The sequence below is a fragment of the Solanum dulcamara genome, chromosome 3 (assembly GCF_947179165.1).
Source record: "Solanum dulcamara chromosome 3, daSolDulc1.2, whole genome shotgun sequence".
Classification (NCBI taxonomy): Eukaryota; Viridiplantae; Streptophyta; class Magnoliopsida; order Solanales; family Solanaceae; genus Solanum; species Solanum dulcamara.
Window position 1 is genome coordinate 82,097,565 of NC_077239.1, and position 24,634 is coordinate 82,122,198.

Below are 24,634 nucleotides of genomic sequence, written 5' to 3' on the forward strand. Positions count from 1 at the left end.
ATGATTTGAGATTACAAAAGTTAAAAAATTGATACATTCTCTCTCTATGTATGTAGTTTAAAATCTCAAAAATACTTTTTACTCCCTGTATCCATTCTCTGTTTAGCTAGTATATAAAAAATAGTTATTCAACTTTACTCGTTTAATTTAAAAAATCAAAAATAATTTATAATTTGTGTGTATTTTACCTTTGTTATTAAAATACTATTCATTTTAATATTTAGATAACTTATAATTAATAAGAATAATATAACAAAATTATTCTTTTATTAATTATTTCTATATCAAATCAACCATAAATAAATAAAAATAAATTGTGAGAGTATATTATACCCGCCGCCTTCATTCAACTTGCTAATAAAATATTTTTGTCCATTCATTCAACTTGCTTGTTGCTGCTCTTTCCTTGTGACCTCTCACCAAACAAAGATTCTTTATTCTTCTTCTTCTTCAATTTGAGCTTCAGATATGAAATTGCCTTTGTTATCTTTTTAAACATAAATTCAAAATTCAAGTAAAGGAATTAGCATTGCAGTACTACGTACCTCTGGTATTCTTCTCATTTGAATGTAAGTTTCAATTTTCTTCCTGCTCTAGTTGAGAATATTTAAGGTTTATATGCGATTTACAAATCTCATTTACTAAATAAGATTTAATCTTTCTGCAATTATTTACTCCCTCCTCTCATTTTATATGAAAGAAAAAATTACCAAACATGTTATACATATTTGTGTGATTAAAAATGTGTATTTTAAAGTTAAATTATTACTAAATATAAAAGTTGTAACAAGATCTCCCAAAATGATTTCAAGAGGCATGTACCCAACTGTGGATTCGTCCAGGGCTTCTTCTGGAATAATTGCAATGCCACTATACTGCCTGCTGATAAAGGGAAGACAGAAAATGTGTCATTCTTTCTTGGCATAATAAATAAATATGATTCTTTGATTCAGTTGACAACTATGACCATTGACTTTACTAGTACACAAGTAGCACTTTAACTATCCAAAACTTGAATAAATAGAAACATTCGTCTTATATGGCATCCTACGTGACAATTTTGTGTCATACGTAGCATCTTAAGTGTATTGTGTCACGTAGGACACATGTATCTACTTGTTCAATTTTATACAAGTATAAGTGTCTACTTGTGCATGCCCAGCCCAAAGCTGGAAGGCATAAATGTGAAATGAGGCCAAATTAAAGTGCATATTTATGTATTATGCCTTCTTTTTTAGACCGACTAAAATGAAAAGTGAGTCATATAAATTAAGACAAAGTAAGTAGGTAAGTAGTATGAGAAAAGAGGTTTCAAGAATAGGAAAGCTTAAAAATCGGGTGTGTTAATACATAGAGAGTAATAATTGAGATATGAAAAACTTGCGAAAAGGCGATAGTTTAAGTTGGTAGAGAGAACAATGGATATTTGAGGTCGCAAAATAATGATAATTTAGGTGTGTTTTTGACCATTAACTCTAACTATTTTTTAGAAGAGAAATTGACTTTCAGTATTCCCTCTGTATTATGAAATGATCTTTTCTAGGAAACAATGAATATAATCTTTAAATCCTAAATCTAGTAGATTGTTGTACTTTGACTTGTTTGAAAATCAGTTGTAACATAGTTATATTTACTCCTAACAGCAGTAGTGTGACCAAGCTAGTTGCATGAAGAACGTTGAAAGGACCCCTTCTCGTAGTTTTCCATCAACTGATGACGAAATAGTTGGTTTGGAGGAAGATGCAGCAAGTATAATTCAGAAATTGACTGGAAGAACTGAGGATCTAGACGTTGTCTCGATTGTTGGAATGCCTGGACTAGGCAAAACAACTTTGGCTAAAAAGGTGTTCACTCATCAAAGTATTGATAAACACTTTGACGTTCAAGCATGGTGTTCTATTTCAAAAGAATATGATTTGAGGAAGGTGTGCTCTGAGATTCTTAAACTAGTTTTAGGCAGTGTGGATGGTATCCGAAATGAAGACATGCCTGACAAGTTGCGCAAGAGTCTAAAACGCAAGAGATACCTCATCATATTAGATGATATATGGGAAGTTAAGGCATGGGAAGAATTGCGGTTATATTTCCCATGTGATAAAAATGGAAGCAGAATAGTGGTAACAACTCGAGATGAACAAGTAGCCAGGGAGCTTAAGCACCATAGTGATCCATATTTTCTTCGATTTCTCACGGTGGATGAGAGCTGGGAATTACTTCAGAAGAAAGTATTTCAAGGAGAGATTTGTCCCCCAAAGCTACGCAAAGCAGGATTACGAGTTGCTGAAAGCTGCAAGGGATTACCTCTTGTGATCGTTTTGATTGCTGGAATTATTGCAAAGAAAAGGAAAGCCTCTTCATGGCTTGAGATCGCGGAAGATTTAAGGTCCCATGTTTTAGAAGAGCAAAACATGAAGATAATAGAATCAAGTTTTGATTATTTGGAAGACCATTTAAAGTCTTGCCTTCTTTACATGGGATTGTTTCCAGAAGACTACAAATTTCCAGTGTCCGATCTGCTAAACTTGTGGATAGCTGAAAATTTTGTACACAACATGGGCTTAGAGAACATGAAGGAAGCATCTAAAATTTGCTTGAATGATCTAGTGAACAGAAGCCTAGTAATTGTTTCGGGAAGGAGAGAAGATAATGGTGAGATAGAGTACTGCACTGTTCATGATGTAGTGCATGAGTTTTGCATGAGGAAACTTACAAAGGAAAAGTTTATGCAGTACCAACTTGCCAGGGAACCAAGGAAAAAAAAGTTTATGCTGTTACACAAGTATATCCATGACGATCTTGTTAAACATTTGCTGCGGTATGAAAAGTTATTGGATAAGTTTCCAATGTTGGCAGGATTGAAGGAAGGGGAGTTTGTTGATCAATGTAATGCTATGTCTAGTCTTAAGTTCATTGATAATCCACATTTCTCTCCGGGTGACGGGATATTTCTTTTCCGTCTACTTGATAACTTAAGATTTATTCGGGTGTTGCATTTGTTGGATGTCGACTTGGAAAGACGTTCATGGGTTACAGCAGTGCAAGTAGTAACTCACTTGAGGTATCTTGCAATTCGTACCCAAGAATTTGATTTCCAGTGGGTATCGCACCTACACAATCTACAAACATTGCAGGTGGTGGGAAATGATAATCAACTTTCAGGGTACTTTGAGACATCACCTTCTATTTGGAAAATGCAGAAGCTAAGACATGTGGATATACAGGACTTTTCCTTCAAATGGGAAGACAATGATCGAGCACTTTTCGAAGAATCTTCAGAAACTGTGTTACCAAACTTGAAGACTTTTGGGAAGTGTCGTATATACTTGGTTGATAAGACTCCGGAGTTCTGGTGGAGATTTCCAAATATTGAACAACTCAAGCTCCACTTTATTGAACCAAGTTATGAAGTTGATATGCCGAATCTTGAAGAACTCCCACTTCTATCTCTCGAACTGTGTTTCTCACGCGCTATTTCAGGCTACAAATCCATAGGACAGGCCAGCTGTGTTGTCTTCCCTTCAAACCTAAAGGATTTGTCCCTTGATAGACTTTGCCTAACTGAAAAAGCCGTTTCACAACTTGCAAGATTGCGAAACCTTGAGAGTCTCAAACTACGTGAAGTATACTTCAAGTCTGAAGATAGATATGGGCAGCCTGGATATAGCATATGTTGGGATGTCAGTGATTATGAGTTTCAAGCACTCAAATACTTGAACATACAGAATGTTCTCATGACAGAATGGCGCTCCTCAGAAGAATCTTTCCCCGTGCTTGAGCAACTAATTTTAAACAATTGCATAATTCACTGCGGTCAGATCCCTTGTAGCTTTGTGGATATCCCAACACTGAAGTTGATTAAATTGACTCGCTGCAATAAGTCACTTGAGCTTTCAGCTCACAATATCAAAAAAGAAGTGGAAGAGATGACAGGATGTGATAGTATCCAAGTCCTTAACTCTTATCAAAGATTCTATCATTGTAAGTGCAAAATCGTTCGTTCATTCATTCATGTAACATTATGCGCACTGTGTTTTATGTATAGAATTACGGAAAACTTCATGAAAGCAAAATCATTCATTTATGTAACATTTTTAAAAAATATATATTTTGCTTTCATTCTTCATAGTTTTTCTCTCCCTTGTTTCAGTTGATGTAGATTTTGCAACAGACTGCTTCGGTGCTTGGGTTCGAGGAGACATCCATAGAGTGCCTGGATAAGTATTCTCAAGGGTCAGTTCATTATGTTTCTTTTGGTTCCCATAAGAACAAGCTCTGCTTCTCAAATGATGGCATTACCTTTAGGCTTGTAAGGTAGTGAAAAACTACTCATTTTGGTTTTAACCATAAACGTGGCGATGAGCTCATTTCTGATCAATGGCTGCCCAGAAGGGTATCAAGAAAGAATTGAAAAGAAAATGGAGATTTGTTAGTCCATAGATGGGCACCTCAGTTGGAAATTTTATGGCATAGTTCAATAAGGGAATTTTTACTCTTGTATTATTGTAACGATTTTCTTGAGCCGAGAGTCTATGGGGAATTATAAAGGTCTGCGTACACCCGATCCTCCCTAGACCCTATCTGTGGGATCACATTGGGTATGTTGTTGTATCTGAACTTTTTATCTAAGAGAATTGCAGCAACAGTTATAAGTTGATTTTGTAATTACTGCTGGTAAGATTATGCAGATTATTTCTTGTTTAGTCAATGATTATGTTACTCTCCTTTATGTTTTATTTTGTTAGATATCACTGAATGAGTAGTGATCTACTTACGCTTCATATGTATAGTTCAAAGGAATTTACATCATTGTTATAAAATAAATTAACTTAGCAAATTAATAAGGAGAAAATAAAGTAAGAGAAAAAGGAGAGAATTTATTGCATCTCTTTTCATTTTGCACTGTCTTATTTATAGGCAGAAGATAATAATTGGGGGAAGGGACAATGCGTGGAAGGGAGGAAAAGGAAAGAAAAAGAAGCAGATGAAAAAATGAAAAAGGAAAAGGAAAAGAAGAAACGGACATCCATTTTCTTTTACAACAATCATATATATATATATATATAGATAGATGGTGAATTTCTTGATGAAAATTCTGCCTCCGCCACTTGTTATTAATGAATCAATGCCTCAAAATACTTAAACTCCACATATTTAAGTAAGCTCTTGATCATAAATTTCAAATATTTTTCATGTTATTTAAAATTTATGAAATTGGAGCTAAAATTACGTATGATTAATTTTTTGCACTTCAATTTGAAAATTTTATAACAAAAAAAAGGTCAAATTTTTCGTAGTCGGAAAATTCCAATTTTACCCCTTCTTAACTTTAGATTATGATTAGTATAATAAGGCAAAGTAGAACCTGAAAAACAAATGAACCATTTTCATTCGTCTCACTGCTCTGCTGCGCTCTTGTAAGTTTCTCCTTTTCTCTTCGATTTCTTTCTAATTTGACCAAAACCCTTGTTATTTACTTGCAATTTGAGTATATTTAGTAAACCATGAATTCTAGTGGACTTGTTTTTATTTTTAATGATGTATTTGCTCCCATTTATCGAAGAGCTTCAACTCCATTGTATTACTTCATTTTTTGATTTTTCACAAATTTAAAGCATGATGTTGTAATAGCGTAGCAATAATATGCGTTTAAGTAATAGCAATCGAGAAAAAATTGTCATATATGGCTCAAGCTCAATGACTCTGTCTAAGTCAATTTCCTGATTGTAGATTCAGGGGTGGATTTAGGGTGTTGGAGGGTTCCTGGGACCTAATAAATTTTACGCGTATACTGTATTTGTATTGAAAAAGCCAGTAAATATATAAGAGAAACGGCTTGGGATGTTGGGTTGTGACAAAAAAGTAATCTTTTAAGCTTTGTTTCCCTCTTGATCAAGGGTTCGAATCCTTTGGTCACCACCATGTAGGCCTTTATTTTGTCTCTTTTTGTTTTGTAATTTGAGATGGGTGGGAAACCACAAACTTCAGATCCTGGATCCTCCCGCCTCTGTAGTTTTCGTTTAAGGGAAACAGCTCTTTTCTCCAAAATCTTATTAAGCTGAATTGCACGCGTCTTTGTTCTTTTCCAGATGCAAAAACATGTGATGGTCTTCTCGCTAAGTGAGTCTCGAAAATGGTTTATAGTCAATGGAAGGCAAAGATTGTGCCATCCATTGTCATCTGTGAAAGTAGGACATATGTGGATACAAATTATGTTCAAATCCAGTGGAGGGAGGAGACCTAAGAAGAAAACATACTATAGAGTAAATGATCTAGACAGAGTCATGGAGCTTCAGAAGAAACCATCATTGATTTTACGCTTAAAATCCATAATTCAATCACAGAAAAAACAAGGCGTCCTTCTTAGAGACCTTGAGAAAGAAGTTGGATTTGTGCAAAAGTGGAATTTCATGGGTATAATTGAGAAATATCCTTCGATATTCCATGTCACCGGTGGTGATAGAACTCCACCGATGGTTATGCTGACTGAGAAGGCTGAGAAAATTGCACTAGAAGAAGATGAAGCAAGAGTGCAAATGGAACCTATTTTGGTCAAGAATATAAGGAAGTTGTTAATGTTGTCGGTTGATTGCACACTGCCACTGGAAACCATTCAACTGATTGAGAATGATTTGGGCTTGCCTAGTGACTTCAGGCAGTCGCTGATTCCAAAATACCCACAATTTTTCTCAGTGAAAGACGTGAATGGAAGAATTTCCCTGCAGTTGGAAAATTGGGATTCTTTTCTTGCAGTCACTGCCCGGGAGGAAAGGTTGGCGTGTGAAGGGGTCCTAACTTCAAAAGAGAAGGCCAGAGTATTGAAAGATGGAAACTATTTTGGTCCCTTTGCGTTTCAAATGTGTTATCCTGCAGGATTTAGGCCGAACACGAACTACCTTAAGGAAGTTCAGAAGTGGCAGAAGATGGAGTTCCCTTCTCCATACTTGAATGCTAAAAGATTTGAACTTGCTGATCCCAAAGCTCAAAAGAGAGTGGTAGCAGTGCTTCACGAGCTCCTCAGTTTGACTGTGGAAAAGAAATTGACATCTGCTCAAATAGATGCATTTCATTCCGAGTTACGGTTACCGGCTAGACTTTTGCTTTGCTTAATCAAACATCATGGTATATTCTACATCACTAATAAAGGTGTCAGGAGTACCGTGATACTTAAAGAGGCTTATAATGGGTCTAATTTGATCTGTAAATGCCCGCTGTTATTGTTTAGGGATAAGTTTATAGCACTTACAGGAAGAAGAGAAATTGATTCATGTATCAGTGCTTCGACATAGTTTATTTAATGAGAACATTGGTTGATACTGTATTCTGTTCGTTTTACCCTGTATCTCATGGGTCTTGATCAGTATTGTATTAATCAGTAATACTGATGATCAAGATATTGGCAGTGATGGAATTTGGGTACAGCTTTGGTATTCTATTCTATGTTGAAAACATTTAAATACTGAATCAATCATATTAATTCGAACTTAGAGCCTAGAGGCATGCCGAAAGAAAGAGAGATGCTGTGAACTTGAATGTCTTGAAAACTATCCTGGAGATGAACCAATTTTTGTTTTGAATTTTCCATAAAAGTTGTTTTTGGATTTCCTTGTCTGTTTTCTGTCAAAACATTTTTTATTTATTTGCCTTAATCCTTATTTTAGTTGGCATTCTGTTTAACTTCTTTTTTAAAGATCATAAAGAAGTTTATGCATTCCCCGGAAGCTATACTGCTGGTAGCAATAAAATTCACATTGCAATATAATAAAAGAAGCTTCTTTCTAAAGGCCTTAAATATTCACGAGTGTTCATATTAATGATATCTTAGTTATTATCTGGTTCTTTGTTCCGAACTTTGACAATGCCAATGGGTCGTTATTTGTTTAACTTGGTTGTTATATATATTGTTGTGATGAATATGTAAATATTTTTTAAGAATCTTTTAACAAATTATCATTCTTATTTGTTAGTTCTAGTTAGTTAAGGAATTTTATTGATTGAGAGTAGCAACTCATAATCTAACGTAGTTCTTATAAAATTGTACTTCACGTCAAAACTTAAGAACTGAAATGGTCTCATTGGAACCTTTCCAAATAATCCTTCCGAATATCTATAACTAGTAAAATGAGGTAGGCCTGTTTGAGGTGAAACTCATTTACTATGTGTTATAGGCTGAAGAAGAAATCATTGGGTGACTGCTTCACATGTTTGAGCAGAATACAGAGTTGCAGAAACCATAGGAGTTGAAGAAAGAGTGATGGATCGCAATCGAAGTCCACAAGGTTGGTGTGTTCTTATCCATGTTCTGATTTATTCAAAGCTTTCTTTCCTCGGTATGTTTAGCAAGGAGAGGTGTCATATTCATTGTGAAATTGCAGGTGAAACTGCCCAGATTCTTGTAGAATTCTTAGAAGTTGCCATTACGTCAGTTGTGTTCCTCAAAGGCGTTTACCCAAGTGGTAAAGTAAAATTAGCAGAAATTCAGAGCTCTATTTTACAGCTTAAGCTAGAAAACCTCTGAATTATAGATCTTTTTGTATTAAGGGGCATTTGAAAGAAGGCGTTACATGAATGTTGTGGTTCAAAGAGCTAGACACCCGGAGCTTCAACAATATATCCATTCTTCTGTCAATGGACTTCTTCCTTTCATACAAAAGGTGTATTCCATTCCTTTTCAACTGGCCCATAATAGTTAAGTACTCGTCTTGGGACTGGAGCTAATGTGTGAATAGATATTTCTAACTTCCCCCTTCCTCTCGCCACATCGTCCTGCGTTTCCCCTCAGGGGAAAAAACAGAGGAACGGAACTTTTTGTTGTGTCTTTGAACTTATAACAATTCGTTGATCGTGTTTATCAGGCAAATGCTATTGCTTTCACAAGGGAAATGAGATTGGCCTATAGGCTGTTATTCTCGTTCTTCAAAAGTAATCATGCTTCTTTTCCCACAGGGATTAGTTGAGAGAGTGGCGGTGATTTTTTCTGATAGCAACAACATACCTATCGAGCGATTTGTTTTCAAAATAAATGTGAACCAATCCTATGGTTCGAAGTTGGAGGAAGCTGATCTGGAGTTCTCTCTTAAATCATTTTTGATCAAGCTTCCTTTGTCGCAATCGTTAATGAAGGTTCTTCCACCTGGTAAGCTAATTAGGAACTTCATATTAAACGCCACTATAAATCTTCTTTTAATGACATTATATGTAGTTGAGACTAACTATCCAAGGGAGAGGGAAATGAATGCTATAGACCCTTTATGCTGAATAGTGAATTCTATCATTTTAGGTGGAACCTTATCCCTGTGGCATCCCGCTCTAGCCACTTTATTAATTATTTTAGTCAAATAGAGTAGACAAGGGAAGCATAAGGTAAATGGAATATTTTAATGGAGAAGAACCTTTTGTACCTATGACATCCCACTAAAGCAACCTTAGTTGAATTTGTTTAGTCAAACGGATTATATTAGTATCATACACTATGCTAGAATGTACATCAATGTGAATTTGACATGGGTGAATCTTATTCTGTATTATGTATTATGTACAAATTGATTCATATTGAATCTGCGACTTCGAATTGACAAAAAACAGTTCAAAGCCTACAAGTTTATGATGGACTTCAATGACAAACAAATATTTTCGTGAACAGAAGTGGTTTGCTTGGCTAATGGTTATGTATTGTAGCAAATTTTTTGTTGTTAATCACATTCTCAGACAATAGTTGTCAGTTTACATGATTCAAAGGATGAAATATTCTTTTTGTTCATCCGCAACTTGATACATGAGCCTTTGGCTTTTTCAATTAGCCTTTGTGAGAATTAGAAGTGGATTCCTCAACTTGTTAGCTTTGATAGATTGCAGGTGGGAGATAACAGCTTACTTCCACTCTCTCCCGCAGAGTGGTACCAGCAAAGATGCCGAAATTTGGGTCCCAACAGATACCCAGCAGTGGCAGCAAGCACCTCTTATAACTCCTATTAAGTCCATGAGTAGTGAACCTCTAGGTGTTCAGCTATATCTTGAACATCCAAGTCTCTCTGAACCAAAGGCTTAGAGAGAGGCCATATCAAGAGGCATTTGTCATGGAGCTCTTCCAACAGTGTAGTAAAGGTGTGCCAATATCTTATACTGGTGTGGTTCCTGACATCCTTTCCACTTTTTCTACCGTTTCTTTTTAACTATTAAGTATTCAAAACTCACTTGCCTGATTAATCTGGATACGCCCAAGCTTTCCTACTCTACCGTGGATACATATATTAAGGTAGATTTGGGAGCAATTAATTACGCACAGGGCCTCAAAGGAAACATTGTTATGTAACCAGATTATCTTGTAAAGCTCGTCATATTCATGTTGATGAGTTTTATCAGTTGGAGAGTTCATAGTGACCATTATCGTTTGTGTAATGTGGCGTTTGTTTGTCAAAGATATGGAAGCCATGAATGTTGAAATTTGGCAATCATATTTGTCAAATATTTGGTATACTTGATAAGGTTCACATTTGGCAACCATATTTGTCAAAGTTTTGGTATACTTGATAAGGTTCACATTTGGCAACCATAAATGTCAAAGATTTGATAGACACAATATTTGATATATTCACGCTAAAATGTTGAATTTTTTGTATCTTCAAATGATATCATCCATGACATCAAGAAATCCATTTTTTCCCTATAAATAGAGAAGTTGGCCATTAGTTGAAACACACCTTGAAGCATATGAAAATATTTCATTGCTTTCTTTCTTTGTATTTTCATTAAGAGTTATTTTGTAAGAAAGTTAGTGTTGGGAAACATTTGTGTGAACTCTTTCTTTGAAGTGATCTTGTGAGGTTATTCTCCTGGGGTATTTGGGATTAATTGGAGTATTTACTCTAATTTTGTACTCTTGTTGATATAGTAAAATGCTCCTCTCCGCTTGTGGACTAGGTCATACCGATCGAACCACGTAAAATTTGTGTATTCTTTATTTGTTTTTACTTTCGTTATTATCGACTTACTATTGTCTTTGCTATTGTCATTATAACATTATTTGGCTAAATTCTGCATTACCCGAGTTCTCGATTCTAACAATTTGGAACTTCATTTCCTTACAATTACATCGTGTAAATTTAAGCTGGTTGGTCAGTCTATTCAAAAACGACTCTCGAGTGTCATATTACCAAAAAGGAAATATAAGGTTTCACATTAGAATTAGTACTTATTTGAGTATATAAATTGCTTCTAAATATTTGTCATGTGGGTTTTAATTATTTTTTAAAATTCTGTTTTATTAAAATATTTTTAAAAAAATCACAAACTTATATAGGATAAGATTTTACAAGTAGTGAATACAGTTTCGTGTAACTAATGGTCAAACGTGCCCATTGCCCAACACTAAGTTTGCTCGCGTAGTCCCACCATTTATTAGATTGTATAATTATCTCATTGGAACTGTTAAAAGAGGAAAACAATCTCTCTATCTCACAAAGATTGTCATTTATTAAATCATATAATTATCTCGTATAATGATTGAAACGATTAAAACATGGAAACATTCTTTTTACCCCCACAAAGATATGAGTCCTCAAACCCCACTTGTGGATTGCACTGGATATGTTGCTATCTCCCTTTGACGTAAGTTAATCATGGATATTAACTTTTTCTCTTCATGTAAGCATAATAATTTGGGCATAAGAGAATTATAAGCCAAGCTCAAAGTTTTAGGTCATAAGATCAATGATTTTGATGAGATTGATATTATATTTCCTCTCAAAATTTATTGATTTGGAACCATTTCATCAAGATACTTGATCTTAGTTGCACCAAGCATGTTGCCACCAGAAGCAAAAATACGTAAAGTCTACTCAACCCCACTCGTACACCATTGACATCTTTGATCAAGGCACTACAATTTTTCATATACATGAAGCAAAAGGTAACAAGACCTTTTAATTTCCATAATAATGCCAAGACATAAAGGTCTCAAATAGAAAGAAAAACTACCTACTCAACAGGCTGCAATAAAAATAACCATGCTGCACAAACTTATGGCAGACAGCCAAAGATCTGAAATAGTCACAATTCACTTCCCCATGTGAGTTAAGATCCTACTAATCAGGGCTTCTTTCTTTCCAGTGACTGGAAGGTTGTGTGCACCTAGGTAATACTTCAATTCTACAACTGTCAAGTCCTTCAACTGCAATATCGCAACAATAAGAAGTGAAATACAAATATAATAGTGAAATCAAATGGAATTTTATGATGTGCATTCTAAAAAAAGCATCAGCCTTTGATAACAGCTTTAGCCGGAGTATTTTTTTGCGCATATCTCTCTAAAGTTCTTCATTCACCTAAAGCATTAATTCTTCTTTGTTACACTACTTTATCTAACCCAAATCCTCCCCTCGTAAATTATAGATTGATAACGTTTTGGATCTGTTGTAAAACCCAGAACTAGGGCAAAAAATTTATACCATAACATCAAAAGCTTGGAAATGTTACCTTCCCATTATCTGCAAGGTCAGCCCACTCATAGTTAGCATATTCTTTCATAGCATTTGCTTTTCGTTTCTTAGAGGGTTCAGCTTTTCCATCAATATTTGAGTCCTCTTCCTCATAGTTCTCTCCATATACCGAGAGCTTAAATTCTTCCAATGCTTTGACAATACCAGGCCTTGCACCCAAACAAGATACAAACAAAGCAAATTTCAGAATAACAAATTTTCTAAACATAGAGGCAAGTTGAAAACTAAAGAGACCAAAACCACAAACTAAATGGACCTAAGATGGTGGAAATTCGTCACTACCTGGCCATCCCTTCTTCATCTGGAAGAGTCTCGTCTTTAATTTCAGGCATCTCGTCTTCATCAAGTGCAAGAGCCTGTAATACTGCATAATGCCTCTGCAATGCTGCAAGAAATGATCTTGTAATAATACAAAAGGAAGGGGCACTCCACTTCATACAGTTCTGTAGAAATTACGAGTGCTGGTTAATTGGAGGGTCTCCAATGCAATAACTTTGCAAGTCATTGTTTTGAAGCACAGATTCTTTTAAAGCACATCACTTCACGTATGAAGCGATGACCCTTTGTTATGCATCCGTTTAATCGCTTTGAGCGACGAAGTGATAGCTTTTGATAACACTGGAAAAGAAATTAAACACCTTTGCAAGCCTTGTGTTGATAGTCCTTTTTTTGAAGTTTACCACCTCGAAATGTTTAACAAATTAAATCAGGAAATTCGTTTCTTTTGGATGTCCGCCCTATAATTGAACTTATTACTTTTCATTTAATCAACAAATAGATGGATCAGTTAGTCCGACCAAACTGTAGCATCAAGCTCCATAAAGGCTTCCACCTCATAAAATTATCAGCCCACTCTTCTAATTCTAATAACAGCGGAGAGCCTTGTAAAAGCTTCAATTTGGAATAGAAACTGCACATAAAGTGGCAGCATAAAACATTGATCTCCTTACCCAAACTATGATTCCTTACCAGGATTAGCAAATTGGCACACAGAAAAATCTTTGAGGTCAATACGTCTCACTAAAGCGGAGGCCTTCTTTATCTGGTCGTCAGTGGCATGAGGCACGGAATTAGGATCAGTATGAAGCTGCAAGTACAACCACATTCGTTAGATATAGACATCATTCTTTTTCAAAATAGAAAACGAAATCAATTGTGACTTATGACATAATCTGCCTGCCTCTTCAACATGTCTGATATCATCAGAATATGGAAGATAAATGAGATGCATCCCTGGTGGCTCAACTTGACCACTAGGAGTCATTATTTCATCCTGCATTTATCAAAAACCATGAAAATGTAAGACCAAACAGGTATAAGTTTTTGCCATTATTCACAATTTCAGACAAATGAATACACCAAAAAAGGCTACTCCCTCCACCCAATGTCCACTGAGAAGTTTGAATGCACTCAAAAGTTTTACAAGGTATGCTGGATTTGCATCTTATATTAGTTCATAAGTTGGTGGGAGGGGAAAAACATCATGATAAAGTAGGTATATTTAAAAAAAATTATCAAAAAGAGTGGTGACACCAAAACAGTCCCCTCAAAAAAGGAATGGTCTTGCAAAAAATGACCATGAAAGAGGTTAGAATATTTAACTCTGAAAAGAAAAAGGAAAAACTTTCGCCTAGCATGAAGCGCCAGTTGTTAAGTCCCTACCAAAATCGTAGAGGCTCCAATATAATTTGAAAAGAGAATTTTATTTTAAAAAAGAGAGAGAGAGAGAGAGAGAGAAGAAACTCTTATGAAGTTCTTTTTATTCTTGGTATTTGAAATTATTATCACACAAGGATTAAGAATGTCTGAGAGAGAGAGAGAGAGAGAGAGGAAACTCTTATGAAGTTCTTTTTATTCTTGGTATTTGAAATTATTATCACACAAGGATTAAGAATGTCAAAGAGAGAGAGAGAGAGAGAGGAAACTCTTATGAAGTTCTTTTTATTCTTGGTATTTGAAATTATTATCACACAAGGATTAAGAATGTCCGACTTAATACTTCTTAACAGGTCTCTTGAATTTCACAAACAACTAAGTCATTAAGAATATTCTTAGTGATTGTATTAAATTTTATACTTGGATTGTTGTGTCACTATCACACTCCACATCCTTCAGTGCATGTCAGAGACGATGGCAATCACTGATCCCGGCAATCACGGGTACATAAATAGGCAGATTTATACAACATATAATCCTAAAGGATTTGCAGGGGAAAAAAATATCTTACTTGTGCAACAAGAGCAACCAATTGAGGATGACTTGAATTTCCATAGAAAGCAACTGCAAAGCTGCGATTATAATTAAGAGTTAAACACAAAATAGCAACACACTCAGCAAGCACAGCAACTGAAAGATCATGAATCTATTTCTACAGCTGGCAAAATAAAACAATTGCAAACTAATCTTAACGCGAAAAGGCAAGCAAAAAAATGTCCAAAAGTCAGCAATATATGCCACTTCTGTAATGGTTGAGATCAAAGCAAACTAGTACTATTGCAGCCTGTTTATACACAACTTCAAACAAGGTTTAGCACAGTCAGATGCTGATAGAGTTGTTCAAACTACCTAAAATAGGGTGAAATGAGAAGGAGAGGAAGCCAACAAAACAGTTGCATGAATTTACTTTAGACAAAAAGCTGGCTAGAGACACATTTTCATATTTAAATAGACAAAACAGTTTAAACAGTGACCAAAATAAAAATGAAAACCCAGTTGAATGTAGAACGGATGGACTTTAACCTAAGAAAGAGAACATCCAGCTACTTCTAAATTTAGATAACAGGTCAAAATATGCAAAACTGGACGTATCACTCCCTACTATTAACTTAACCCTATTTGCTAATTAAATTAACAAAATTTTCAGGCATACTAACCGCTTAAGCCGCAACATTGATCTGTGGAGAGAAACGAAAAGACAAGTGCTTCCAATCACTTCCTGCAGGGACCAAGGAGAAACAATAGAATTGATCATCATGGAAATTACATATTTTAAGAGATGGTGAAAAGTATTCCTGATTGATGGATTCACAGCGGTAAAATTGTATGGTAAAAACCCATTGGTACTGCACAGTGCAAGCTGTTAAACCTATATTTGATTAACTACGCCATATGGACATGAAGATAGATATAGAAAAGTAGAAATAAAGCACAAATGAAGTTGACTCATCAGACTCATTTCCAGATGTAGTTTTAAAAGGTGAAACGATCCAATCCAATATCCCATCTGTCAGCAAGATAAATTGACAAAACTGCCATACTTTTTAAAGAATGCTTTATATAAAAAATCTCATTAATAGCAGTTGGACCAATATTAACCAGCATACACTGGGTGAGAATGAAGACACCTGATGTCTGAGAATAACCTTTAACTATGACCATATACTGAATCAAAAGAAGAAAATGCAGGTGGATTATTGAAAAAAACACCTCATCACTGGGAAAGACAAAAGTTGCTGGCTTCAGGTTATGATAATTCTTTAAGCAGCTCAATGGCTTGAAGCCCAGAAGACGAAGATGTCCGGTTGAAACTCTTTTGACTTCTGAAAGCTCATTCACAGAAAACATGACGTTCTCACTGATGCAAAAAGCCACAAGACATCGGTGAATGACTGAAGAAGTCGACCAGAGTCGAGTTGGGCTGGTCATTTGGTAATTAAGTGAAGCAAAATGTAGCAAATCAAGGAAACTCAAATTTAAATTTTTTCTAGGATACCCAAGTACAATACATAATCTTTTCAATACTTAAAATGGTGACGATTTAATGCCCTGTTTCCAAGTCCCAGTGTATCCATAATCTCTAAATTAATCAGAAAAAATTGGAAAAAAAGCAACAAAAGAGCACTGTTAGGCGGTGAAAACTAATATAGTTTGTGGAGAGCTTGGTAATGTTTGGCTTCTCTTTGGATAATCTGCAAAGAGATTGTGCTACTTCGATTTTTTGTCTTTTTTACTATGTTCTGGTAGGAGGAGCTAACTTTAGTGGTTAAATTTTGAAGTGTTGTCAAAGAAATAAATAACAATTCACTTTACCCGTTGGAAGTGAAAAGGTTTTACTGAAATTGATTTATGACAAGATACGAGAACACTCTCCATATAGGAGGTTGAGCAACATGAAACAGGGAAGATCTCCTAAACTTTTTGGATTCTGAAATATTATGACACATTCTTTTTATGATGGTGGTATTGGGGCTAGATTGTGTGTACCTTGACTAATTTCATATGATATCTATTACGTCCTACCAATACAGGTGTCAAGTAAATTTTTCCCCAAGGCTTGGGCAGATGGGAAGATATCCCCTAGGTTTTTTGTTTATCTCTAATGGAATTCGAAACTGAAACCTCATGGTTCTCCCCCACTTCATTAAGAATAACATAATATTCTTCGGTCTTTTATAGGAGAAAGAAAAAAAAGTCAACAAAACTTATAGAGCATTAAGAAAAAAAGAGAGGACTTACACTTCTTCAAAGTGAAGTGCACAATTTTCAAAAATAAAAGGTTCAACTAACATGTATGAATTCAGTACTTGTAACATCAAATTGTAGCTTAAATGACTAATTTCAAACATCCAATAGCCAATAATGACAATTTTAATTGAAGCACTCAAAATGATCATCATTAAAATCTAACTGAACAGGCCATACAATGGTAACTCCAATGTAAATTGATTTTCAATTCCCAATTTGTCAACCATTAGAAAACTAATTTGCAGTATTCAATTTCATATTAGATTGTTTAATATTTATAATATGATGATTTGGAAGAAACATGAAAAATGCCCCCCACCCCGACACACATTTATCTATAAAAAAAGGAGAATAGAAGAGAGAAGCAAAAGAGAAGCCTAGACTCAAAGTAGAAGAAGACAACTCCCATACAAGAGGAAGGAGTCATTCTTTTAAGAAGCAAATACCGACTTTTTGTAAGACTGAAAGCGTTTTGGAGGCTCCTGAATTATAGCAGCAGTATCAGCACATATGAAGGATCTCTCAGTCTGTAAACAAGGAAGAACACAGAAGAGGTTAAAGACTTGCTTTATACCAAATTCCATCACAAGAGCAGAACTGAGTGCCTCAAAAAGCTGGAGATTAGTAATACTTTCTGTTGTATCTCAAAATACAACTGAAAAGTAGGATTAAGTTCAGATAAATAAGGCTGCAATGCTGTGCAGAATCTGATAATCTGTTGCTATTTTTTAGGCTTTAGTTATGGAGATAATCTTAGCTTATTTTACTCCTTTTCTTTAGCTTTTGCAGTTATGAATTCATGTATTTATATGGCAGTCAGTATTTCAATAAAGAAGCAATATGTCTGAGCAATTTGTTCTTTTTCTTTCTCTGTCGAAATCTGTTTTATCTCCTACAAATTTCCACTCTAAAATCACATAAGTAACACCTAAATAATATATGCGAGATTCTATGTAGTATTTTCCAAGATAGAAGGTGAACTAAGAGCCTGTTTGGATTGGCTTTTGGCTTATTTTTATCATTTTAGCTTAAAATCAAGTGCTTATAAGTACTTTCTTGATTTACCCAAACACTAAAAAAAGTGCTTAAAAGTTATTTGGACTTAAAAGCACTTAAAATAAGTCAATCCAAACAGACTCTAAGAAAACTTATATTAGAAATTCCTAGATAAGAGCGCCTAAAATGCTTTAGAGTTTAGAAGGACTTGTTTAGTAAATAACAGAAATGTATTATAAAAATCATGATTATTTTATCTGACAAGGTTCCCTGTTTGTTTTGCTACGGATTCATTGGCAAGATCTCCATAGGATATTCATTGACCTAGAGTACCAAATTATATGCATTAGCAGGGTCTTCACATGATTGGTCGGCAAGGAAATCAAAAAAAGTGTTGTATAATTGGGATTTTCAGAGAAGTGAAATAAAAAACTTAAATGTTTAGCTGCAAACTGCAATCACCCATCTAAAGGCTGACAAAATATATTGACAGATAGAAGGTCGAATGAGATTTTTCTTTGGACGAAATGTCCGAAAGAAAAAAAAAACAGTAACGAATCCTCAACAAATAGACAAAAGATTGCTGCAAATCCACTACAATCAGAACTAATAAAAATCAAAACCCCAAGAAGTGCTAAGGTTAGTTATGAACAATCATTTCTCTGAAGCCCCCTCCCACAAAAAAGACACATATAAACTCAACAAAACTGATAGGAAACTGCAAAAGAAATATAGAAACAAGGTTAAATACAACGCATGATGAAGATAAAATGTACCTTCAAAGGAAGATTAGTCATCGAGTCAAGCCAAGTAATTGTCCCTGCAGAAAAACAAAGAGGGTATGACATTTACTTATAGTCACTTCACAGTAATCATTACATAATAATAAAAGATAGGACAACAAAGGCAGACCGGGATTAGTTGGACGGATCAAAGCATAGGTGTTAAGTTCGATAGATAATCCATTAAAAATCACAAATCTAAGTCTTCGAACTCTCCGCTTCTTAAACATGCGTTTTCTTAGGTGATCTTTCAGATCTTCAAACCTGATAAAGCAAACATAGGAAAGGAACACATGAAAACGGGGACCAAAACATTATCAGTAAATTTAGGCTCTTAAAGAATAACAAATCTAACAAGTTCAAAGTGCATTCAACACCTTAACACTTTGCAAACTGGCATTTACAGTCATCTTGATCATAAGGAATAAAACCACAAATTTTGGAAATGCAGGAAATTATAAAAACGCATAATTTAGTAACATAGGCACGAAACACACCACCAATCAGATCCCCAAATAAACAAAGGATATGTACAAATTTGAGCTGTTTAACAATGTACAACGCACATACACCAGATCTTGAGTGTCTACACAAATTGCATTCAACCCCATTACCGGATCTGGTCATCCCACCTTCATTTTATTTGGTTGTCTACATTCAAGTATTCAAGTCATCAATCAAGAATAAAAACTAACAAGTAAATTTGTAAACATCCATATCACCTTTTGAACCCTCACTCTCTCTGAATGCGCAAAATGGATGTTATCTCCCTTCCGCTTTCATCCACTAAAAAAAACTTCTCCTTGTTCAAGATTATTATTCAAATAACTAAGTAAATTTTCCAGTAAACAAAACCTATTGAAAAATGGAATCTATCCTTCTTCGATGAAGCCTGAAATGGGAACGTAAAGGAGCATTGCTGATAGTCTAGACATTCTTTATTCTATCTTTAGTATTATGCTACTTTATCTTTTTTAAAAAGAATGTATTATGCTTTTCTTCTTTACATTATACACAAATTGATGCAATTTTATGTCCTTTGCATGTTCAGTCCCTCTAATTGTCAAAATTCTATCTCTATTTGACTGTATTCATGTCTGCTCAATGCTACTCCAATGGAACAACCACATGGTATTGGTAAATATATTTTCCTAGTTTCATTTACCAGATTTATAATGTCCGTGCATAATTATATTGGACGATAATCTTGGCTGTCTTGTATATCTTTGCCAGTCCCTCATAAATTATTTTTCTTAAACAATAGCTTTCCATCAGGATTAAAATCTGTCACTATATGTGGTCTGGTGATACAAAAAATTCAAAGATTTTCTACTTTTTAGAAACTTCAATAGTATTATTATATGACTATTGTGTTGCCTACCCAAAAATATCATGCATGCTCCTACACACTGTATAAATGCCTACACATAAGGACAAATGAATCTTAAGAAAAAGATAAGAGAACTCTCAAATGTTAACAATGTAATAAACAAGAATCTGAATTTCAATCAATACTTCATGTAACTTTCAAGAAATGGAGACCGTAGGTGCAACCGTTCATGCTTCCAGCATGAAACTTCCTAAGACTACTATAAGAAGCTAGGAAAGAAAACTTAGGTGATTTGTTCTTCTTGAACATTAGATCAACAACTACGTATTAGATAAACAACAACTATACCGTAGTCCCAAATAGGTTGGGTTCAACTATATGAATCCAATAAAGCTCATTTCATATTATCATCATACTAAATCTTCATGAACATTAGATCACTCAAAGAAATATATTCACAACAAATGACTACATCATCTCGATCAGTGAAAGAAAGCATGACTATATGAAACAAGTTCTTCTATTTTTGGACTCATTAATAAATAATTATTAAACACACTACAGTAAGTAGTGACAATAAATATCAAGGTCTTTATAAAGTAACTTTACTTTTTAGATGGAGATTCGTCATTTGACTAGTGCGAACATATGAGACAGCCATACATATACTGAGCATATTAATAAACTTGAATAGCTCACTAAAATCCATGGAGAATCCTCAACAGAGAAATATTTTATAAAGTATACCTCTCTCCTACCAGAGCCTTGAACTGAGCAAGGTCATCACCCTCCAAACCAAGTAAATCCTGAAGCCGAAGATCTTGAATTAGATAAGAACATGCAACAAAGGATCTCAAAAATAAATAATGGTCATACAGCATAGAAAAGGGAAACATTGAACTCATCATCTGGCCGGCTTAGTGGAAGAAGCTCAATTGCAATACCAAGATCTTGAGCATCCTGCAACCATTAGCAATATGAGTAGAATAATAGTGTAATAATCATTCAAGAAGTCACAAAACAATCTCAATTTCTAGTCACTTGGAGTTATCTTTACATTAATTTACTTTTTCGTTTGGGACTTGTTTTCAACTGACTAGAATATTGATATATCAATATGTGGCATAGATACTATACTTTGGCACGCTGCAGCGTTGTCCTCATCATATCCACTTTTATGACACCTTTGAGATTGCCAAAAGGATCATCTTCATTTGTAAGCAAGAGAATGCGTTTATCAGCAGTTTTTGCAGATCTGGAAATGGTTTGAACACTATTAAGAAAAAGGGTGCACATGATTTCAGGGGAAAACAAAAAGGAAATGAGCAAATTTTACCCTTTACGGAGAAGGGCTTGTGCAACCCAAAGAGCATTGTAAAGAGAATTTTCACGAGAGCCAGGCACAATTCCATACTTACTTCCTATTTCTTTATCAAATCTTTCTGCAAAAATATTAAACAGGTAATTGCAGCATAAGTCTAGAAAACCAAAAAATACAAGTCACACTGTGTTTCCTTAAGTCTATTCATTGACGAGACAAGACATTTAACTGATTGTATAGAGGCTGAAGCTTTCTCAGCCCACTGGCATAGCAGAAAGTTCTCAGCATTATTATTAATTAAGTATGAAATAGCATCATTTTAGGGTATTCCAGTTTGCTGGTCAAATATGGACTAGTAAAGCACTTCATACGACGATTGTGAAGAGTCAGTGAAAGCGACTGCTTCTACATATATTCAAGAGCCTATGTTCCTTTAGTCAGATCTGACAAGAAGCTAGAGTTCTCAAAACTGCAAAGTATAGAAAAGCACTAAGGTCTCCAAGGGATTTAAGTGCAAAAGGGCAATTTAAGTGTGGACTTTAACGAAGAAAGATGCTAATGAAGCAAAAATTAAGAGTAATATACAAATATAAAGAGGGAGGTCCATGGGTGATGACTGATGAGGTGCACAACTTTGTACCTTCGTGGATGGGTTGTCCTCTAAGTCTGAGAAACGGCTCATATAGAAGAAAAAAGAAAAGAAGACAAAAAATGATGATAGAACAACTTGGCACGAGTCCCTTTGATTATGCGAGTTTTGACTGTAATGATGTGACGTAAGATGAAGCAATTTGAGGACCAACGTAGAATCTAGTCAAAACAGAGAAAGGTGCATAACTACACACCCACCAAAAACTAAATTAGAAACCAATATGATGATTTACCTTCTATTCGATCAAATTCTTTAATTACCCTAGCTGTTGGTCTGTCCAGATCCTCTCTTTCTGGAACATTAAATACATAAACACCACTTAGGTCCTGCAAGTTCTTTTTTTCCCGCTGAAATCACACAAAAAGGAGAACATAAGAAAAACAAATCACTAAAAATAAATTCTCAAATTTGGTTTTTCCTTATCAAAATTTGGAAATACTAATAAGAAACAAAAACTGGAAACAGGTATTAAATAGGGGGAAAATAGCAAAAACTATTTTTCCTTGATAGAAGTGGTTTTTCACCCACCTTGTCTGCTGCACAACATTAGAAGTTTCGAACTAGAGCACATACATCTCACCTACCTAAATAATATTTGATCAAACTTGTATAGTACAATGAAGACTTGGATCCCACACGCAAATGAAAATATAAGTACACATTTTTTTAGGATAAAGTTATTATAAATCCACACAGAATTCTCAAGTTACAACCAAGGTGGAAAAGAAGGTCCAGCAAAGGTTAGCTCAGGATTCAGCTTTTTTTTGCTTCCTTTTTTCATTTTTTGGTGGGTGGATTGGGGGGATGGGTGATAGGTAGGATCCTGCAATGTTAGGTAGCAAAAGATACTAGCATAACTAAGATAAATTCTGAAATCATTGTAGATAGAAAAAAACAGCGATTAAGGATATTATATCAAAGGAGTTGTCACATGCACAGCTTCAGATGTACAGTTTATATAGACAAGGGCTTACAGTGTTAAAGAAGCATATAGAAACTTCATCATAAGACCTATTAATAATCTGAGTTCTGAGAGATTGTGCAATGGAATTGATGGCCACTTGAAAATGAGTTGCAGTCTTTTCATCATCCTACAAAAATGAAAAATGAGTGGGATTCCACATTTACAATCAAAGGGTGAAAATACTAAAGAAAATTGAGAAGATGTTTTTAAGAAAAATATGCCTCCTGGGATCCCCTTAAATTTTTAATGAAAATAACACAAACAAGGTGCCAAATATTGGTTTGGAACCTGCTGTTAGCCCAATTAAGCCTTTCATTCCTACAGGATCCAGCCATAAGTTCAAATCACACCAAGAAGACACCAGGAATTTCGTGTGAACCATATTAACAATTGTACTTGCCTTTCTATATGATTATAAATTAGTTTATATAAGACTTCTACAGTAAAAGTTCCATCTTTATCAGCTTACCCTATCATCAAGTCTCTCCAATCATCTCTACCAAATGACTAGTTTCTTAACCATATGGTTTAAAATGCACAATTCCAATTAACAAAAAGCAATAGAAATCCAACCTCAAGGAGATGTCCCTTTCCTGAAAAAACGAGTCCTAAAAACTGAGCAAAATATTCCTCCTAGGATTCCCTTATAACTATTTTTCTAAAATTAAAAAAGGGATTGGGATTTCCCAAATATTGTCTTGAACCCACCATTCCTCTGAATATTTACTTTGAACCATATTGACAATTGTGCTTTGCAAGTGTAACGATATGGCTCCTGGGTGTAACTTAACCCAAAAAGCTAGCTCAAGAGGAGTATTGCTCAAATCCATATAAGCAGACTGCTAGTCGATTCCTGAACAAATGTGGGAATCTAACCCAATCTAACCAACCACCCCCTTCACATCCAGGTCTTACTAGAGAGTGGACCAAGAGCCAAAACAGGGATGGACCTAGCTCTGATTTACAATGTAAAGATATGGCACATTGAAACTCTACTCAATCAGATTATAAATTACTGTCTAAAAGAGTCTTACAGTGAAAAAGTCAACTTTATCAGTTTAAAGTGAAGTGTAGCAACGGGAAATGTCCAAAATCAATCAAAAACACTAACCAAAATGAGAAAAGGTGCTGGTATAAAGGACTAACCGTTGGGCAAGTAGTGGAAAACATTTTAGGTGAAGCATCCACAAGATACACCAATAATTCCTTAGTAGCATCTCTTTCCTGCATGTTTAGTTTTGATATATAAAAATATCAATTAGCTTAATACTCAATCTTAACCCAAACGAGCAAGTGAAAAATCATAATAATTCCTTATAGGATTCTCTTTCCTGCATGTTTAGTTTACCCATTTCCCGTTCCCCTACCCTTTATTTAAAAAAAAATTAAAAAAAGGGTAAAGGGACTTACCTTGAAGAATTCACTTTCAGGGTCATCTTCATCGTCACGAAAGACTTCATCAGGGTCGAGGTCCATTGACATATCGAAGATTATTTTTTTTTAACAATAAAGTGAAGCAGTTGAAGAAATGAAGAAGCTTTAGGTTTTAAAATGTGTCTTTTTCTGAATTACAAGCTTGTTGGAGAAGGAGACGAAGTTTAGGCCCTCCCGCCTTATTTTCAATAGGGTAT

The 24,634-nt window shown here is 34.9% G+C and overlaps 4 protein-coding genes across 8 annotated transcripts; 3 read left to right on the plus strand and 1 right to left on the minus strand.

Moving 5' to 3' along the window:
• Nucleotides 1-351: 351 nt before the first annotated feature.
• On the plus strand, nucleotides 352-4,716 carry LOC129883380 (putative late blight resistance protein homolog R1C-3). 3 transcript variants are annotated; one of them, XM_055958038.1, is made up of 3 exons: nucleotides 352-569; nucleotides 1,647-3,978; nucleotides 4,148-4,716. In XM_055958038.1, exons 2-3 carry the CDS (start codon nucleotides 1,668-1,670, stop codon nucleotides 4,216-4,218), a joined length of 2,382 nt encoding a protein of 793 aa, XP_055814013.1. In that variant the 5' UTR covers nucleotides 352-569; nucleotides 1,647-1,667; the 3' UTR covers nucleotides 4,219-4,716. The 3 variants fall into 3 exon arrangements, with proteins under 3 accessions (XP_055814013.1, XP_055814014.1, XP_055814012.1); XM_055958039.1 differs by having other exon boundaries at nucleotides 352-550; nucleotides 1,644-3,978; XM_055958037.1 differs by having other exon boundaries at nucleotides 353-569; nucleotides 1,644-3,978.
• A 659-nt stretch (nucleotides 4,717-5,375) lies between these two features.
• LOC129883383 (DNA polymerase zeta processivity subunit) lies at nucleotides 5,376-10,999 on the plus strand. 2 transcript variants are annotated; one of them, XM_055958042.1, is made up of 6 exons: nucleotides 5,376-5,414; nucleotides 8,166-8,276; nucleotides 8,373-8,453; nucleotides 8,539-8,651; nucleotides 8,944-9,133; nucleotides 9,846-10,998. In XM_055958042.1, exons 2-6 carry the CDS (start codon nucleotides 8,252-8,254, stop codon nucleotides 10,043-10,045), a joined length of 609 nt encoding a protein of 202 aa, XP_055814017.1. In that variant the 5' UTR covers nucleotides 5,376-5,414; nucleotides 8,166-8,251; the 3' UTR covers nucleotides 10,046-10,998. The 2 variants fall into 2 exon arrangements, with proteins under 2 accessions (XP_055814017.1, XP_055814018.1); XM_055958043.1 differs by having other exon boundaries at nucleotides 5,382-5,414; nucleotides 8,211-8,276; nucleotides 9,846-10,999.
• On the plus strand, nucleotides 5,377-7,480 carry LOC129883382 (protein WHAT'S THIS FACTOR 1 homolog, chloroplastic). Its single transcript, XM_055958040.1, has 2 exons — nucleotides 5,377-5,414; nucleotides 6,087-7,480. Exon 2 carries the CDS (start codon nucleotides 6,087-6,089, stop codon nucleotides 7,284-7,286), a length of 1,200 nt encoding a protein of 399 aa, XP_055814015.1. The 5' UTR covers nucleotides 5,377-5,414; the 3' UTR covers nucleotides 7,287-7,480.
• Nucleotides 11,000-11,894: 895 nt separating the features above from the next.
• On the minus strand, nucleotides 11,895-24,570 carry LOC129883384 (ATP-dependent DNA helicase 2 subunit KU70). 2 transcript variants are annotated; one of them, XM_055958044.1, is made up of 19 exons: nucleotides 24,414-24,569; nucleotides 24,150-24,227; nucleotides 23,014-23,130; nucleotides 22,272-22,386; nucleotides 21,403-21,508; nucleotides 21,204-21,321; nucleotides 20,943-21,026; nucleotides 20,814-20,872; nucleotides 18,867-19,000; nucleotides 18,731-18,774; nucleotides 17,409-17,485; nucleotides 15,921-16,068; nucleotides 15,368-15,429; nucleotides 14,722-14,782; nucleotides 13,675-13,767; nucleotides 13,464-13,581; nucleotides 12,777-12,879; nucleotides 12,472-12,643; nucleotides 11,895-12,166 (listed from the first exon to the last, which is right to left on the minus strand). In XM_055958044.1, the coding sequence occupies exons 1-19, from the start codon at nucleotides 24,483-24,485 to the stop codon at nucleotides 12,053-12,055; spliced, it is 1,875 nt and encodes a 624-aa protein (XP_055814019.1). In that variant the 5' UTR covers nucleotides 24,486-24,569; the 3' UTR covers nucleotides 11,895-12,052. The 2 variants fall into 2 exon arrangements, with proteins under 2 accessions (XP_055814019.1, XP_055814020.1); XM_055958045.1 differs by lacking the exon at nucleotides 23,014-23,130 and having other exon boundaries at nucleotides 24,414-24,570.
• Nucleotides 24,571-24,634: the final 64 nt, after the last annotated feature.

Coding starts and splice junctions, on each gene's coding strand:
- LOC129883380 (XM_055958038.1), top strand. CDS start 1,668: ATGAAGAACGTTGAAAGGACCCCTTCTCGTAGTTTTCCATCAACTGAT. Junction 3,979..4,147: donor TTATCAAAGATTCTATCATT/GTAAGTGCAAAA, acceptor CCCTTGTTTCAG/TTGATGTAGATTTTGCAACA.
- LOC129883382 (XM_055958040.1), top strand. CDS start 6,087: ATGCAAAAACATGTGATGGTCTTCTCGCTAAGTGAGTCTCGAAAATGG.
- LOC129883383 (XM_055958042.1), top strand. CDS start 8,252: ATGGATCGCAATCGAAGTCCACAAG. Junction 8,454..8,538: donor CAAAGGCGTTTACCCAAGTG/GTAAAGTAAAAT, acceptor TTTTGTATTAAG/GGGCATTTGAAAGAAGGCGT. Junction 8,652..8,943: donor TTCTTCCTTTCATACAAAAG/GTGTATTCCATT, acceptor CTTTTCCCACAG/GGATTAGTTGAGAGAGTGGC.
- LOC129883384 (XM_055958044.1), bottom strand. CDS start 24,485: ATGTCAATGGACCTCGACCCTGATGAAGTCTTTCGTGACGATGAAGAT. Junction 21,509..22,271: donor AGAATTTGATCGAATAGAAG/GTAAATCATCAT, acceptor ATATTTTTGCAG/AAAGATTTGATAAAGAAATA. Junction 19,001..20,813: donor AAGGCTCTGGTAGGAGAGAG/GTATACTTTATA, acceptor TTGCTTTATCAG/GTTTGAAGATCTGAAAGATC.